At 38.7% G+C, this 18,216-nt stretch overlaps 3 protein-coding genes across 3 annotated transcripts in view; 2 read left to right on the top strand and 1 right to left on the bottom strand.

Moving 5' to 3' along the window:
- Positions 1–1,424: 1,424 nt before the first annotated feature.
- nkx6.3 (NK6 homeobox 3) lies at positions 1,425–4,710 on the bottom strand. The gene is made up of 3 exons (XM_015037205.1): positions 3,743–4,710; positions 3,135–3,304; positions 1,425–2,214 (listed from the first exon to the last, which is right to left on the bottom strand). The coding sequence occupies exons 1-3, from the start codon at positions 4,152–4,154 to the stop codon at positions 1,984–1,986; spliced, it is 813 nt and encodes a 270-aa protein (XP_014892691.1). The 5' UTR covers positions 4,155–4,710; the 3' UTR covers positions 1,425–1,983.
- Positions 4,711–6,409: 1,699 nt separating this feature from the next.
- LOC106950395 (E3 ubiquitin-protein ligase NEURL3-like) lies at positions 6,410–11,231 on the top strand. Its single transcript, XM_015037224.1, has 5 exons — positions 6,410–6,541; positions 8,316–8,438; positions 9,722–10,228; positions 10,346–10,498; positions 10,618–11,231. The coding sequence occupies exons 2-5, from the start codon at positions 8,387–8,389 to the stop codon at positions 10,770–10,772; spliced, it is 867 nt and encodes a 288-aa protein (XP_014892710.1). The 5' UTR covers positions 6,410–6,541; positions 8,316–8,386; the 3' UTR covers positions 10,773–11,231.
- Positions 11,232–15,996: 4,765 nt separating this feature from the next.
- Positions 15,997–18,216, top strand: part of LOC106950394 (E3 ubiquitin-protein ligase NEURL3-like) — a 6,979-nt gene continuing 4,759 nt past the window's right edge. The window contains exons 1-2 of the mRNA XM_015037223.1: positions 15,997–16,141; positions 17,903–17,998. Of these exons, the coding sequence (XP_014892709.1) occupies positions 17,965–17,998 (34 nt within the window). The 5' untranslated portion in view covers positions 15,997–16,141; positions 17,903–17,964. The remainder of the gene's footprint in view (positions 16,142–17,902; positions 17,999–18,216) is intronic.

The following is an 18,216-nucleotide window of genomic DNA, read 5'->3' as shown; positions in this document are numbered from 1 at the left end:
TGTGAAGGTATAATACAGTATTTGTATTTAAATGTTTTTCATTAATTATTTAGGAATTAGTGTTTCTATGTCTGAATAAACAGTGGAAAACAGTGTAGTACCCAAAAGTATTTGCTTTTTCCTGCCTGATCCATTTTCAAAATGACTTTGTCATGGTTTTTAGATTGTTTTTATTTTCTAATTACATTGCTGTGCATGACGCACATTGATTGCACTGGATTCATGATAATAAGAGGGTTCATATAAATTTTATAAGCACTGTTTGTCTTTTAACATCACCCTTTAGTGACAACATGCACTGGAAATGACAAAATTTAACTTAAAATCAAAAGTCAAAACTGTTATGTTAATCATCCATGCACATTACTATTTTTTATTTTTTTTTGCATATGTAAAAGGAGAATGTTAAAATTATTGGTAATTAAAAAAAAAACAAATGCAAATTGTGAGGATAAAGTATTCCAATGACTTACAGAAAAACATTATTATACTTATTTTACTTATTCAATGGCACTCTTGTAGTTCCATAGAATTAATCTATCCAATGATGTCAAAACCTCAATGGGTCAAAGTTAGGACATGTAAAGCAAAGTGAAAGTGAACTAAAAACTGATCCTGCTGAAGGTTTCTATATGAGTTGATGTTTGGCGATATGTTGTCAGTCCAGTTTTCATATTTTCATTCAAAGCCTTTGGCTGCATGCATTGTGCACTCTTTAATTTGCTCCTCAAGAGATTAAAATAGTTCTCCGAAAGTGGTTAGAGATTGAGGACAGGCTGCTATTCAGATCAGTAAACTTTCAGGTGGGAAGTTAGAAAATCTGGTAACTTCATGTCTAAATCCAAACTTTGCTCCTTATTTACTGCTCTGTTCATTGGATTTCTTGACTTGGATTACCAGTATATATATATAGAAAAAATTAAAAGCATAAGCTTTAGATGAGATTATGAAAATGAACGCAATGTCTATTAAGACACTTGCAGAATTAGTGTTTATGGCTATGAGAATATGCTGCTTTATTCCTAGTCCAGCGTACTTTGTTTTTGCTTTAATCGTGGACGATGTTCTTCAGAACTGTCCCTGCAGCATTCCTTTCATCATGCGTGGCATCGTCTGCAGTCTGCTGCACGTTGCACATGGAGGACAAACGCGCAATGTCTAAGTGGTGAACAAACATTTATTGCTGGCATTGATTTTCAATTGAGCTGGGGTCGCAGGCACCATTGTCTTCAATTAAGCCCCCCTACCCCCCAGCAGAGTAAATCACACAAGATTTGACCCATGACCTTCTTCTAAGCGTCTGTGACCTTGTGCTTTGCTGTTTTAACTGCCTCCTGACGGCAAATACAAAGAAATGAAAAGACTGCATCAGATCTCTGCCTAATTCTTCATTGAGGAAATGATCAGAATCACAAAGTCGGATAACAAATTCATAATCTTTTATTGTACACGATTTCAAGTGTGCTCATTTTACATGGTTTAGCTGGACATTTTTACAGGGTGTTCAGAAACTTAGAAGCATCGGACGTGTGAACGCAGAAAATCGATCGAGATATTAAAATTTGTAATTCTGATTCAGTTCATTTGATCCTGATTGTTTCACGTTTTTATTCTTTTACACTTTTTAATTCAAATAATATATTCCTTAGAGACACTGCTGGAAGGCCTGGAGAGATAAAAGATTTGCTATTTTTACGAGTAGATTTCAGTTAGTTGTTTTTGTTTTGTTTTTTTAATGTAGAATTTTAAATTCGTTTTTGAACAATTATATGTAAGGAATAATGGCAATAATCGCAGGCCGGAAGTCTCATTTCATTTGAATTCTAACCTCTGACTTTCCAATCCTCCTCTGTGGGACATCATCTGCACATGCTCAGTCCGTCCCCCCACCTCCCCCAACTTTAAACAAATGTTACTTTATTAATCACAGCATGCAGGTCTGGTTGAGAGAAGTTTGTGTGTGTGTGTGTGTGTGTGTGTTTTTCAGACAGGGTGCGGCCCCAGTCTTAGCACAGAAAAAGCCCTGCGGTGTTTGCGCAGCAGCAGTCGGATCTTATCGTCGTCTGAGTCGGGGTCCAGGGGCTTGTTGTACTCCTCGTCCTCCACCTCGTTTTCCGAGGCCTCCCCGCCCTGTCCGGCGTGCGTGGCCTGCGTGGAGCTGGGCTCCGAGGCGCTCTTCTTCCTCCACTTGGTGCGTCGGTTCTGGAACCACACCTGACGCACACACACAGCCTTGTTTTCAGCAGAACAACACCTAAGCTCGTATAGTGGCAGTGGTAGGTATTGCGGCACTTCCGACAGGTGCCGTAAGGTGCCACGGCCTGCCACTGCCGTCTCTCCTTGTTTTACCGAGAGCTCCACAGTTGCAAGTCGAAACATGCGCATCCTGTTCAAAGGAATTAGAGGGCTGCAGAGCAACGGAATTCACTTACCGGACCTTTTTCTCCCCCTCGTTACTTCCGTGAACTCATTCCCACATGATTTATAATTAAACACTCTAAATAGTAAGGTGACGACAAAAAGACCTTTCAGCCTAAAGTCTTGCAGTTCAATGGAAAAGGAAGGGTTTGGATGCTGTCATTCTAAAACTGAGTTTTCCACTTATTTTGTGGGAATGTTTAATTAACAGTGGCATTTTATTCAAATGTAAAATGCCACTTATGCCTCTTTTCAGAGGTACAAGTCTCATTTAAACAAACTTAGACAAACGAAATACATTTAATCCAAGTCTGCCTGGGGGTATCAATAACTTGGAACTTAACTACACATAAACTGCAAATAAAATATGAAAAATTTGTGAGCTTCCAGAGCTTTATTTGTGATTTTCACAAACAGGTTCCACAAAATAAAAAATGTTGTAATCACAAATTCTATTAGAGATTCAGTCCTTTTTAAATTTTCTGCCGACCAGCCAGCATGACACCAAGCAACAGAAACCTTGTTTGAGGCACAACAGCCACAACTTCTTTTTTTCTCTACTGTAGCCCCTTGATAGAATGGCCCCCTGGGCAGTGAGCCGTAGCGCTCATACGTAAACCCATCATTGATCAGCAAATACGAAAAATTTTTAAAAGGAGTAAAATGAGAATCTCAGTCAAAAGCTGGCTGTAATTATAATAAGTGGAGAAACTCACCTTAACTTGTGACTCAGTCATTCCCAGAGAATAAGCCAGTCTTGCCCTCTCTGGCCCGGCCAAGTACTTGGTCTGCTCGAAGGTTTTCTCCAGAGCAAATATCTGATGTCCACTAAATGTTGGTCTGGTGTGTTTCTTCCTGTTGGGCATTTCCCCAAGTGGACCACTGCCTAAAAAAGTATAAAGCAAAAGAACAAAAAAACAGTGCAGGTTTGGCTTATTGTTTCAACAATTTGGACAAAGTTTGTTTTTTGTACCCAATTTTGAAATAATAATAAAAAAAATTGAATAATTTTGAATGTTAAAACTGACTGTCATGATTACACGCTGGGGATTTCAATTCAATTCAAATCACAATTTATTCCCGAACGTGACAGAAAAATGCTGAATACAAGTTCTAATGTAAAGTGAAAGTACAAGGTAGTTTTCTTTCTTTCCAGATGTTTTGCTAAAACAGTGACGTTACAGCTAAACATTTTCATTTAAAACGAAACTCTAGTGAAGTTTAAGTGACTGATCCTGGCAGCCTGCTCTTGTTGAGACCTGTCAAGCTGACGCAAGTTTCTGTGCGCTGATGAGGTCGACGCCGGAACCCTCTGCAGACTCACCGCTGGTGCACTGTTGTCTCCCTCCTCTCCAGTCACAGCTGCTCTCTGCCCAGCAGCTCATACTACGACCCTTCATGGGGCACTCCGCGGCGCTTTTGGAGAAGCCCAGCGAGGGGTTGTAGTCTCGGTTGTAGTACATGGACGTACTGGTTACGGAGGGGCCGAACCCCCCCATGGGGGAGTACCCAGACAGCAGCGTGGTGGTGCCGGTGGAGCCGACCCCCACCATGGATCGGCTCAGGATGTCGCTGATGCCGTGGGGCGTCCCCGGCTGCAGCTGGGTGTTAAGGCCCGGGTTGAGTTTGTAGAAAGAGTTGGGGACCGAGTACTGGCACACCGGTGCCTTAAGGTCTGAGGGGAACTGGTTCAGGCTGTTGTTGAAAAGGAAAGAACCCTGGATATTCGGATCCATGGGAAGTTCTCCAAATCTTTTTATTTTTTCCCCCCTCCCAGCGTCAGGAAAACATCCAGTAAGATCCGAGCTTTGGAGAGGCCTCTGGTGGCCCCCGAGGAAAACGTTGACAGCCGCAAAGCGGAGTCGAGATGCTGGAGCACCAGCTAGCTTCTTAAAGATTTAGTCCAAAAGCAGGAGTCCTAACATGAACTCTTTCAAAGTCGCCTGAGAATGCACCATGCAGCGCCCATCCTCAGTTTTGCATGGGATAGCTCCATATCTGAAGCCTTCTGGAAACAGACCTCAGCTATGTCCTACAGATGCATGCCTCCTGCTGGCCGTCTCTTCAGAAATCATAAATACGCAGAATGTGGAAATGGAGTGGTTCCTTGATAAAGATGGCCCGCATTAGAATGCAGCCGGGGATTGGCCTGGGCCTCACAGCATTAATGCCCCTCCATTGGCTCCACGGTGAGGGCCGAACATTTTATTGGACGGCAGCAGATTAATAGTTTTTTGAACAGATGGAGTGGGAACAAGTAGATTTTTTGATGGCCTGCCATGTCTGACCAAGTGTGTTGCTGCGAGAGCAAGCAGAGGAGGAGGAGGAGGAGGAGGAGGAAGGGTCCTCTCCTGGTTTGAATGAAAATATGTAGTCATATATATACATATTTTAAAAAATGTAATGATAGATGTAAAACTCTTTTCACTAGATTACATACATTCAATATGAACGCCATGTTAAGTTGGGCTTTTAATTATGCATTTGAACTTATGTTTTTTGAGAGGAAAATGGTTATGAAACAACTCCAAATGCTTTTAAAAACAGGAACTGAGTCAACAAGTTTGAGTTTATTGTGGATTTTCTCCAATCCACACAGGCTTAAAATTATGCACATCAAATCAAATATATTCTTAAATTCCCAAGAAGAAATTTTGTTGATAATCTATAAGCAAGTTGCAGAAAACTCCCACACACTTTCTGTAACGATCAGAGAGCTTCTGACATAATTCTGGATATGTCACTGGCACGAGTTTGAGAGGAAAAGTTATTTATTAAAGTAACTAAGTCCAAAACTGACAAAACAAAGGCAGCAGACTGTAGAAAATAAACCCAATGCTTGTCTTAGAAGGTCATTAAAGTTGTCTGTTGCATAATAATGCCACTTTCTGTATTTCTTTCCTTTTTTTGATGAATGATATGTAAAAAATATACAGACTTGTCATAATATGTGTTATAGTTTTATATGTTATTCGCTAACGTATACATTGTCAGTGATTCATTTTTGCTCTTTTATTTTTTTTAAAGACGGTTCTCTCAGATGGCAACATATACAATGATTACTCAAGATGAGTCCGGTCCATAAATTTGTCTTATGTGCACATATCTGATTCTGAGCTGTGCTGCCTGGTTTTCACACTTTCATCTGTCAAATGAGCTTTTGGAAGCACATCACCTGGAGATCTCTCCAGACAGCTGATGTGGGGCACACTGTGCTGGATGCATATCCATATGCTGAGTTAATAAACAATAAGACAATAAAGACATCTCAGGTCTTATCTCAGGTGAACTGTGAAGGAGGCGTTGACAGCCTCAGGAAGAGGCTCTGTGAATAACATCCCCATATTTTTACGCCTGGGTTCCACATGGCTCACGAAATAGGCTGGAAAATCTTAGATGGAGTCAGTGGTTGCATATTAGCCGAATAAAAAAAATTAAAAAAAAAATAATCGAGAAGCCAGTTGAGTGCCCAGAATAACTTGCAACATCCTGCATAAAAAACTCCCAAACTGGGCCCGTACCGTACAGACATGTTGAAAAATTAAAATGTAGCGAGTTCTGAATGCTACATAAAAAGTTGTGGAAGACTCTCTCTCCTCTGAAAGCGAAACCACAGCAGATTTCAAATTTTTTCAAAGTTGGAAATTTTGGAAAGTCCCAGCAAAGTGGGCGGAGCCTAGAGACACGACTGAGCGTGGGGATGGAAGAAGCACTGTTGTCATCTTATGTACTTTGTCGCTATATTTATCAACTTTTCAGACCCGTCTAATGACTTTTTTTCTTTTCTTTCAACATAACTAGTGATACATTTAGCGACGTTTTTCTGTTGTTGGAGACAGCGGGGGCTGCCGGGAGCCTCCCCCACTTCCCAAACACTGTCCTCCGTCCTGTACCGTTCTCTCGCCAATCCACGCGTGTCCACGTCGTCACACAATTACAAAGATGGTCATGTTCAGCTTGCTATGTCAAATCCTGAATCGCCACCGGGTGGGGCCCGGGTCTGGGTGAGGTGGCTTAATATACCCGGACGCCGGGCTATGAGGAAGTAGTACCAAGCTGTACCACAGCAGTCAGTGGGCACTGCTTAGGCACCGCTCGACCGAAGGAGTCCAGCATGTTTTAGGTAAAATATTACCAAACTAAACAAACAAAAAATGTCAAAATTCGCAGAGATAAAGATTTGACAGAGTTAATTTTGACGCGATACTTTAGAGTTTGAGTCCAAAAGATAAGCAAATAGATGTTTTAAGAGGCCACTATATCGAGAAAAAAAATGTTGTATTCGCAGAACAGCTTAAACATTAACAACGCCGCACTATTTGTCTTTCTAGCAACAGTATGAATGCTTAATGTTCATGCAGGGGATAAAAGGAAAAAGCTACGGAGAACGCGCGTTTGTTTCATTTCACTGATAAAGATTAAGTAACTCCCCGTGCTAATTAGAAAATGTAGGTAAATCCCGAAAAGATTTTATAGTTTGTTTGGTAGGGAATTATTCCATTGCTTTATGGCCCGTGCTTTTCAGGAGTTATACGGTTTTGTTGAGTTTCATAATGACTTGTGACCATGAAGCTCATGTGATCTTGTTTCCTGTAAATCACGGAATGTTTAGCCATCCTATGGAGGTAATCGAAATAAACACTGTTCATTAAAAAAAGAGTTTATGTGTATAATAATAATAATAATAATAATAATAATAATAATAATAATAATAATAATAAAGAAGCAAAATCCATTGAAAGGATTTCAGTTTTCTTTTAAGATTGAAACCTAAAATTATACTTAATATGTTTCCACCTCTCTTTACAGTTTCCTGTAATGCAAGTTCTGACAGTAAACAGCTGCCATGCACGAAGCATTCCGCAGTTTGCACAGTGAGACGAGACAAGTCAGATAAAAACGTCTCTTAGCCAGATGCACAGCCATACAGTAAATTTCCAGTGGATCTCTCACACAGGATTTACTGTACATGACAGATCGCACATGGCCCAATCAGAACCATTTCTGCATATCCTTTCTTAGCCAACACATCTGAGTCAACCGCTTTCTGAGGAAAAAAAAAAATTACACACAGAGTTGAAAGCTCAAATTATGACACAACTGTGCGGAGTCTGTCAGAGCTCCCATAACATGCCCAATGTTTTGTGGGAATTTTCCAACATGATATCTGATATCAGTTTCTATTCTATTCTATTCTATTCTATTCTATTCTATTCTATTCTATTCTATACTGTTTAGTTTTTGCTTTTTCTTTTTCTCACCAAAATAAGTCACATAATCACATGATTTGAAACATTTGTAAAAGTCATAAGTTACCTGAATAAATGAAAGAAAGGTAGTTTTAAATTTAACTTAAAATCTTTTTCGGTGGGGATTATTACTTTAATTTCAACCCGATTGTTGTCAAAGCTCTAAAAAAAAAAAAAAAAAAAAATGTTGTTGATAAAATCTGTTTAGTGATATGACGTAGGCTAAAAGGAGGTGAAATTAGCAAAACATTGTCTTATTATATTATATTATATTATATTATATTATATTATATTATGAGGGGAATTGCCAGCCTGATCAGAGGTCATTGTTTCAGCTGAAAGGAGAACTTGGAGATGCATCTGTGAACAAATTTAAAATTGTCTTCAACATAAGTTAGAAGCAAATGGAAAACAATAGCTAAACATAATGGGAATTACCAAAAATAAAAGAAGCAATGACTAAAAGGTAAATTACAAACCTTTTTTCTTTTTTTTTCAAAAGTTCTAAAAGAAGTCACATGAGAAAGTGTTGGGTAAAATTCCAGTTTGATTCTGACCTCCCACTGTCCCGCCCCCTTCCTCTTTTCATTCACTTACTGAGTGGATGTTTTGTTTTCCAAACCACATGTGCGCTTCGCTTTAAAGCAGGTCAGAACACTCCCACTTGATCATAACCAAACCGCAACACAGACGAGAGAGCACAGCTCCCGTGTCGACATATGAAAGATTGCATCTGCTCCAAGATGAGAGAGGACCACAATAATAAGACTGGTAAGATTTCTGCAACTTGTCTTCATTTCATATTTGAATTGAAAATGCCTCTTTTAGGTTTAAAAAAAACATTTAAGGATGTAAGATGCTTTTTGTTTATGAAAGTAGGAAAAAAGCTAAAATTACAAAATCAGAAAATGTGCGTTTTATAAAACAACAACAACAACAAAAAAAGCAATCCTGTAACTTAAACTCTTAAAGTTACTGAAAAATGAGAATAGCAGGGAAAATAAGCAGAAGCAACATAAGTTGGTTGTAAAACAGGTGGTAAGAGAAGACTTATGGAGACTTCAAACAACTCCATAATGTAACTCCTGGAGCAATAAACCGTGTATAGTAGAAAACTGGAAACGTGATGTTAGATAGGAATGTTTATTGACCAGTACGCAGTGAGTTGGAATCTATGCCGGGGGATTTGTAGATGACTCACTGTAAGATCTAGAAGCGTTGTAAAAGACGCGGCAAATATTTCTAGCCTAACCTGATTTCAACAATTAGTGTATTAAAGACAAGTCCTGACATGCATGGACTCCAGCAGGTCACTCTGCACACCAGCACTACCCATGGTTTGAAAGCCAAAATGTGCAATCCGACCGCCGCTTCCTCTGGTGGTAATGTGATAAGGAAATGAAAGTAAACAAAAGCGCTTGAGGTCAAGATTGTGTCGGGACGTTCTGAGAATCCTGTGAGAGAGAAATGAGCAGCAACGCAGATTAACCCGTTTTATTTAGTTTGCAGATCACCTTTAGGTAGATTTACTCACGATTTCTTGTTCTTTGCTGACAAAGTCTTACGCAACTGCTTAAGTTGTGCTTAAACAGTCAGGCCTGCAACAAGATCAAAAGTAGACAGCAGGAATATGAAGTAAATGGGATTGTTCTGAACTGAACTTGTGGTTTATGAAGATCACTTGTCACTGTAAGTCAAATCATTTTCTTGCACTCACTGCAAGCTAATAGCAATTATCAAATGGGAAGACTGCCAAACCCTGACAGACCTGTCAAAGTGAAACCAAGCGTGGCTGCTATTGTATAATATGTTTACAAATTTATCTGCAGCTAAACTTGTTAAACTAGTAAAGTTCGGTTGACTATCCCTGCTGCAACCTTGCAATCCATAAAGGGAGACATTTACGTTGAAGGTTTTACTGTCTACCTGTCAGGATGTTGTGTTAAACTACGTGTCCTGGTTTTATAGTGCAGCTCCTGTTTTTGTGTAAATGTAATAAACATAACCTGTTGATATCACCATAAAGTTTTAATGGTGATTTTCTTTCCCCGCAGATCCAAAGATGACCCACAAATGCGACTCCTCTTGCCTCGGCCCCCTGACCTTCCATCCCAGGGTCCTGGGAGACATGATCTGCCTGAGCGAGGGCGGTCGACGTGCCGAGAGGATTAAAGACACTTTCAAAGGTGGTGTTGTTTTCACAAGACGCTGTGTGAGGATCAGCGAGAGGATCCGGGTGCTGGTGGAGAGGCAGGTGCCACATTGGCAAGGAGCCATGCGCGTGGGCTTCACCAACGTTCGCCCATCGACCAGATCTTTGCCTCTGCCCCCGATTTCTATGCCCAACCTCACCGAAACCTCGGGTTACTGGGCCACCCCTGTGCTCGAGTCCTACTGTCAGGAAGGTTCTGCGCTGGAATTCTGGGTCACAGCTGACGGCGACATATGTCTGAAATTTCAAAACTCCAGGAAGCAAAGGATAGAAGCGAAAGTGGATGTCAGAAAGCCTCTCTGGGCCATGATTGATGTCTACGGCCAGACTTGCTCCGTCTTCCTTCTAGGTAACTTTTAACACACCCACGTTTTGCTTGACTAAGAGCCTGATCTTCTTGTTCTTTGCAAAGGCTGTGGCATACACTAAAAATATCAATAATTCTCTGAATTATTCCCTGCTGCAGGCTCAAAGACAAAGGGTCTTCTTTCCAAGAAAAGATCTTGCCCTTTACCTAAGCCTCCCATCAGACGGCCCTCCACTTTCAGTCTTGAAAATACGACGCCGAGTGAAAACTCTGATGACTGCGTCTCCTGCCTGAACATGGAAATCCCAGCCGGTACGTTTTCTGCCAACGTCATTTGATTTTTTTTTGTTTTTGTTTTACCCATTCAAGTGAACGATGGAGTCACCCGAATGTCTCGTAATTGTATTGTTTTTTCTCTCTTCTGCTCACAGATGACCTCTGCGTGGTGTGCATGGTGCGGCAGAAGGACATCACGCTGCCCTGTGGCCACCGCTGCCTCTGCAGTCACTGCACCCCCAAAATCCTGGTGCAGTTCGGTACCTGTCCGCTGTGTCGACTGGAGATCAGCTCTCCTACAGTGACGTAGAAGTGACCCTTTGGAGCTGGCTGATCGCCAAACCTGCTGCAGGAAGCATCAAATGCAAACTAGTGACAGACTGTAACACTAGAGACAGCGAACACTGAATGTGTCCTGGTACAGAAGCCAGTAATCGGGGATTTCTGAAGGAAAAAAAAATCCCCTGAGTGAAGTAAAGCCAGGATTTTAAAAATGAATAAACCTGAATCTAGTACAGGAGTAAAGGTTCTGAGATGCTACTAGTGTGTTTATCGTTGCTAATGATTGCTTTTTAAAAAAGACAAAATCGTTTTATTTTTCTAAAGCACTTTTTTTGTTGTTATTTGTAAAGTCTTATTTGGACTCAGGATGTTATTTAAATGGTAAATATAATACTTTGTAAGTATTTTTCAGGGATAAAATGTATATAATTCAGAATGATTTTTTTGTATTGTTGTTATTATTGCAAACTGTGGACATAAAAATAAACCACACTACATTCAGAAGATTTGTGTGACGGGATGCTTGTTTCAATTAAATGTCTGACAACAGTATCGACTTAAACCTATTTGACTTCCATAAAGTCCTTCAAATATTAAAGAAAACCTGCGTCGCAGTGGAGTTGAAGCTCTCCGATATGGGAGAGGTGACAGCAGATTTTAACACAGAAACCTGTTGCAGAAATGATTGCCTTGTGACATAACATGGGCTGAAGCAGGCGAAACTGATGAGTAAAGTTTATTTATAAAGCGCTTTTCACAGATAAAAAATCACAGAGCTCTGTACAAAAGAAATCAACCTTAAAACCATACAAAACATAAAAGCAACATAAGTAAGATCAAGAGATAAAAGCCTGGGAAAATAAAAAATGTGTTAACACTTGCAACACAACAGCAGAGAAAAAGAAAGAGCTTAAGAAGATTAAGCACAGAAACGAGAAAGACGCACAGAAATGTGTTTCTAATAGAGTTGACGTTTGTCCGAACAACTTGTGACTGAACTTTGACATAAAATATCTAATGAGCATAGCAAAAAAAAAAATCATGATAAGCGCATTAAAACAGAGCTAGCACACAATAAAACATAATAAAATACTGACTGAAAATGATAAAAACAAATCAGTTAAACCCAAATGAATTTCAGCAACTGCAGTAAGTATAACAAGATGAAAAGGTATAGAAAAAAAGGACAAGAAAATCTTAACAGAAAATCAGCTAAATGCACAAAAGATAATTAAAGAAAAATTAGGATTACATGTTAGACTTTCCCGTAATAATGTAATCACAATAAAGGTCATTTGAGGCTTTTCTGTTTCTTCTTCTTCTTTTTTAAAACTCACTTCCAGCCGCTTTCCCCATCACATAACGCAAAATGTTCCTTCATGTCAGCCTGCTAATAGAAAAGCTCCTCAAAAGTTGGTTTTGAAAGACTGCAGAATTAGGCACTATGAATTTAGTGGAGATCAGATTTCATTGCAAAGTCAGATTGGAAAATAAGAATATAGTTTACAGTATTTTATTTTATTTCTTAAGAAATGAGGTCGAGGTTTTACTTTCTTGGACCCGACCTACGGGTTTAACAAAGCCCCTGTGAACCCTCTTCTGCTCTGTGTCTGTCCCAATTAGGCCGGATGCATCGGCCAGTTTCACTCTGACTTATTTACTGTCTTGTTTTTCATATTTGATGCGTGTTATCATTCCTGAAAAGTCAACGATTAACAAGACGGGTTTAGATGAACCGAAAACGCAGTCGAGGTGTTGGAGCTTGACGCAGAGATGCTGCTGATGCCACAAGAAATGCCCTGCATCAGCAACCTAAAGGTGTCGGCAAGAATCTTATTTAACCCAGAGTTTAATAATTCATTAAAGATTGACTGGTTACAGATTCACCTTTCTAGGAAAATGGATGAATTCACTTTCTGTTTGACACTCCGTTTTGACAAATTGAGTGTTTATTACACTGTAAGGAAGTGTTCTCGATTTGATCATATGTTTTCTTTTGCTGCTGGGCGATTAAATGTTGATTTCATTATGGTTTGTTGTTTCTTTCCATCTTCTCATTTTAAAATGAAGGTTTCACAAAAATAAGTAATTGTGCATAATTATTTTGCATGGATATTTCCCGCAGTGAAGCGAATCAGCAGGAGCTCTGGGAGCTGAATGAGGTAAACAAACCTGCTCGCCAGAAAGGACAGCTACAGAGCTCTGTTATTTAAATATGAGAAGAAGATCGTCAGTGTGACCACCATCGTTAGTTTCACACCATTAGTTGTGATAACTTTTTTGGCCAATTCCTTGTCTACTTCTTTCTGCTTTTTTTTTTTTTTTTCCATTTTTAGAAAGAACAAACTGAAGATTTTTTTTTTTTGCTTATGATTACAAAAAAAGTTTCAATGTCCACTCAAGAAGAAAAAGTTTTTAGTCATTCAAATGTGTATGTGGCAAACGATTTCACAGTTTTCACAAAAATATTACTAAGAGTATATCTGGCCACATATCTGGCATTTTCTAAATTATTCAGAGTAGTGAATATATTGTTTTCACGTCGTTTCCTTTTTTACATGCTCATCTGTCTCTGATCCTTCATATCTTCAGACATTTTCCACCGAGTGTTGCTGAATGGTGTGTTTTGATAGTGATCTTCAAAACCAACCAAGACAAAGTCCACTTCACACAGAGAAGGAAATTAGTCATGAATACTCTGAGTGGAAAATGCATTTTGTGAAAGTCTGCAAATAAAACTGGGGAACACAGACCAAGGCTCAGCACAGTCTGACCTTGTGCTGTATTTTGTCCTTGAGTTTTGCCTAGAAGCAGGTTTTCCTCAGCATCTTCAGCCCCTTCAAACATTTTGTGCTCCATGATCACATATATCATATTCCATCCTTCATAATAGGGAATCGGGAGCTCTCTTTATTTATTTCTTTTCTTTTCTCTTTTCTTATTTCTTGGTTTTTATCTTTCTTTCTTTGAATGTTATACATTCATCAACGTGTTATATATTTATATTATATGTATTCATTTACATATTCATACTTATATATTTATCAGTAACTTTATCAGATAGGATGGCTAGCTGTTTCTTGGTATGCGTTTATTTTATGGCTTCTGGGAAAGATTAGCTGCACTCCTAATGAATGCCAACCATTACAGACCAAACCCTCATGATTCATTTCTATACGTTTGTGCATCTGTTTATAGTTACGGTTGTCAAACCAGGGAACGATGCTTATTGTCCTGTACGATAAGTCATAAATTAGTCACAATTCCTGCAATGTGTTTACAGTTTGACTGCCAAGGTATAGATTTATATTTTAGATAAAAAGTGTAACATTTGCGTTAACCTTCCATCCCAAGGCTGTGGGAAACGAGAGCCACCTGAGCGAAGAGTGTCGACACTGAAAGAAGCAATAACTGTAGGTATTATTAGCCGGGCTTTCTCCCATAGACAACTCTCAGCCGGGTCTGTAAACTGTCTTAGATCATCTTTTTAAATACGATCAGGGTCACAGAAGTTATATCAAAAGCAATCTGTGACTGGATGAGCGTGGAAATTATTTATTGTGCATTTCTAGTACAAGATAAGAGTGCCTTCCACAAAAACATCCCCGTCATAAATCCATCTGTCCTATCACTCAAATGACATACCGTAAACGTGACAGCTAAAAACTGTCATGTTTTATGGTTGTAGGCGGTGACATGGACGCGGTGGACCCAGTGAGGAAATGAAGATTTAATGATGATGATGAAGGTTTACAGAAAGTCCAGGTAGCACAGGTGAGCATTGAAGGCAGGGTACTCTAACACTGGTAACAACTGGCACCGAAACAAACCAACAAGACCTGAGACAAGGTGTAGAGAAATGATGTACGACAAGGAGCAGGGAACACGGGTGGGACTAAATACACAAGGGGTAGTCAGGGAACACGAGACACAGCTGGGGGCAATTAAAGGCAGACAACACAGGAACTAAAGTGACACACAAAAAAACCAAATCCTTACAAAAGCTTTTCCTTTCTTTCAATTGAACAAGTAAATTCTCTTTCATTTTATGTGAAAGTATATATAGTTGAACACTGAATAAAAAGGTAAATGCACAGGGGTTTTTTTCATCTCTGTCTTAGATTACCTATAAATACCAACATTATTTCTATTTGTTAAGTGCCAGAAAAATTAGAGAACTTTTATTTTTTCTTTGCAGCTTTCTTTGGGTTCAGAAGTTTACATAAGTTTCTTCGGTTTTATGGATAATTGTCTTTTAAACTGTATGAACTTGGGTGAAACTTTCCAGGTTTCTTTCCGCAAGTTTCTCTGGCTCATTCCTCCTGACAGAACTGGTGCAGCGAGTCGGGTTTGCTGGCCGCCTCAGTTGCACATGCCTTTTCAGATCTACCCACAACTTTTCAACATGATTGAGATCAAAGCTTTGTTGAACTTAAGCCACTTTATAACCACTTTGGTTGGACGCTTAGCCCTATTGTCAGTTTTGAAGAAAGTTTGGAGGTCTTTGTGCCTTTGCAAACTGCAATCTGGCTTTTTAGGTTTCTTTTGAAGTAAAAGCTTCTTCCTTGCTGAAAGGCTCTTAGATATTTATAGGAAATGTTTCACAGTGGATAATGACATTTTCTTATCAACATCAGCCAGCATCTTTTCAAGGTCTTTGACTTTTGTTCTGGTTTCAATCTGCACATTTTGGACCAGAACCCGTCTCCTTCCTGAACATAATTTATTCCAATACACATGTTTGCGACAGATTTGTCGTAAAGCCTCACCTCTAGCGACATCTGTCGTTCTAAAAAAAATATTTTACTGTGATTTATGTAATTAACTTAGAAACCACTGAGGGGCAGTGTGGTGCCACTGAAGGTCAGAATGTCCATCGCAAAACTGTGCAGCTAAATTAATTCTGATATTTTGGGTAGAATGCATTTAGTTTCCATGTTTTTTAGTAACTGCAGAGATTTCTTTCTGGTGTTTGACAAATCTTTTAAAACAAGACGTTGTGTAATTCAAGACCAGTATTAGAAACTCTCCTGCTGTCTATATTTTTGGTCTAACATCTAACCAACAGGGTCATTTATACAGATTTTTCTCTGTAAGTATTTATTTCATTCGTGAAATGCCTAATGCTCACACCAGCAGTGTTATTGGAGGTGTGGATGCGTTCGAGAGCAGATGTGACCTTTGGTCTCTTATCACAAAGTCTGCCTGTTAAAAATTGACATGGGATCATTGCAGAGTTGAGCTGAGTCAAGAAGGAATCCTCAAAGTGGGAATTCACAGAAAAGCTACGTAGATGTTTTACTGTTATATTTAAATTTTATTGGATTACACAATTTTGAAGAAGCCCTACTTCTACTACTTTTGACTCAGCGGCCGTTGTTTCCTTTCATAGAGAGGGTAAGTAAGACCCTGTACCAGAGCAAGCTCTGGAAATGCTGAAACCGCTTTTATAGGGCTTCTGAGGGAAAGTGCAGGATGAGGTTATCAGTTCAACTGAGCCGTCTGACTCCTTTAGAACCACGGATCTCAAACTGAGGTACAAGTGTGACTACTTTCATTTTGGCCACCTTGAGTTGTACTGGGGAGAGATTTTGCTGTTACAGTGTAAATGTTCCACTGTAAGCCGAACCATGACGTAAACGCTAATAAGCGAAAAGATGAAGTTTTCCAGCATACTGACCTCTGGAACGGTGCAGGTGCAGAGTGAAACATTTTAATCACTGGGAGTGGACAGCTGTGAACCAGGAAGTAGTGCTGTTATAGTCACACTGCTTTAAGTTTACTTCTGAAGCAAGAATTTGGATCTGGAGACGATGACTTTATGAGCTATTATTCTCATTGATTATGCTGCATAGCGTGAACATTGAAGGAGTGTAGTAAGGTATTTCTCTGGACAGGATATTTCTAATTATTGTAATATTGAAAGTGTGAAAGAAGGAGGTCCTATAAACTTATTTAATATGGGAATTAAATGTCATGTTCTGGTCAAAGATAGTGCCAATGTTCTTTACTTTCCTGAGAGGGTGCAGAGAGCATGCTCAGCAGTTTTTAAAACTCTCCACTTTAGAAATCTTGTTTTGAAATCTATTTCAAAACAAGGAGACTTGTTGGTTAATTAATGTTAATTAATTAATTAGTGCTAATTAGCGTTGATAGTTGTTGTTAATGTTGTCCCATATTTCCCTTTTTTGGCAACACTTTATTTGAAGGGGGGTGAATAAGACTGTCATGACACTGTCATAAACATGACAACACATGTCATGAACATGAATAAGCCTTCATGAATATTTATGACTGTTGTCATAAAGAGTCATTCAGTAAATTATGACACTTTTAATACAAAGTTGACATTATTCAAAATGTCTTTGTTATGATAACTTGACATTAACCAATAAATCATTACTGTTTAAACTTTACCTTTAATAACATAAAGTTACCTAATTTTTAAAGTGCAGTCAGTTATACTTTTATAACAAATTACATCAGTAATGATTTCTTGGTTAATGTCAAGTTGTCATAACAAAGACATTTTGAATAATGTCAACTTTGTATTAAAAGTGTCATACTTTACCAAATGACACTTTATGACAGCAGTCATAAATATTCATGAAGGCTTATTCATGTTCATAATAGGTGTTATGTCATGTTTATGACAGTGTCATGTCAGTCTTATTCACCCCCTTCAAATAAAGTGTTACCCCTTTTTTTTCCCCGTAACTAAAAGAAACTGTTTCATCATGGAGTTATTAGTTAAACTGCTATACTAGACTTTGAGATCTGAATTGGAGAAAAGGAAATATTTTTTCAGAGTTCACATTTTTGACAAAATTTCACAATGTGGTGAATAGAAACTTGTATTTTGTTCTTTTTGTTTTTTTTTTTTATATAATGAAACACAACAAAATGGAAACGTTAAATGTAAACAGGCTGTTGCGGCATCAAAAGAAGCTCCAGGACCTGAAAATGTTTGGACCTAAACTGGGAATCTGTGGAAAAATAACATTTACAGACACAGTTTTGAAAAAGAAAAGAAGCAGACTCTTATAGTTCGCCCAAGAGACTTGCAGCTGTAATTCCAGTGAAAGGTGGTATAAGAAAGTATTAATAAGATGACTATTTGCAAAAACATGCCCCTGTTTTGTGTGTCCTGTCTTAAAGCTTGAAGCGAGAGACAGATGAGATAACAGCCAGAAGATGACAGAAGACGACAACAATATGATATGATGACTACAACTTGTCTTGACGAGAAATTTGGTACGGGTGTCTAGTTCAGTACAATGAGAGAAAAACCTGACACAGAAAACAAAAACAAATATCAAAATGTAGTTTTAAAGGATTTTTATTTTAAAAATAATTTTTACAATAAAAATGCCTTGAAAAGTATGTTTTAAAAAAAAAGAAGCAGCAAAGGTATTCTTTTATTCAGTCACAATACCTAGTTCTTTAAATATATATATATATATATATATATA

This window comes from Poecilia latipinna, unplaced genomic scaffold (genome assembly GCF_001443285.1).
Source record: "Poecilia latipinna isolate Pla-1442-1.1 unplaced genomic scaffold, P_latipinna-1.0 Scaffold398, whole genome shotgun sequence".
Lineage (NCBI taxonomy): Eukaryota > Metazoa > Chordata > Actinopteri > Cyprinodontiformes > Poeciliidae > Poecilia > Poecilia latipinna.
The sequence above is the reverse complement of the archived record's forward strand: the minus strand, read 5'-3'. Positions and strand labels throughout refer to the sequence as shown.

Coding starts and splice junctions, on each gene's coding strand:
- nkx6.3 (XM_015037205.1), bottom strand. CDS start 4,154: ATGGATCCGAATATCCAGGGTTCTTTCCTTTTCAACAACAGCCTGAAC. Junction 3,305..3,742: donor GAGACAACAGTGCACCAGCG/GTGAGTCTGCAG, acceptor ATACTTTTTTAG/GCAGTGGTCCACTTGGGGAA. Junction 2,215..3,134: donor TGACTGAGTCACAAGTTAAG/GTGAGTTTCTCC, acceptor TGTGTGCGTCAG/GTGTGGTTCCAGAACCGACG.
- LOC106950395 (XM_015037224.1), top strand. CDS start 8,387: ATGAAAGATTGCATCTGCTCCAAGATGAGAGAGGACCACAATAATAAG. Junction 8,439..9,721: donor GGACCACAATAATAAGACTG/GTAAGATTTCTG, acceptor CTTTCCCCGCAG/ATCCAAAGATGACCCACAAA. Junction 10,229..10,345: donor TTGCTCCGTCTTCCTTCTAG/GTAACTTTTAAC, acceptor TCCCTGCTGCAG/GCTCAAAGACAAAGGGTCTT.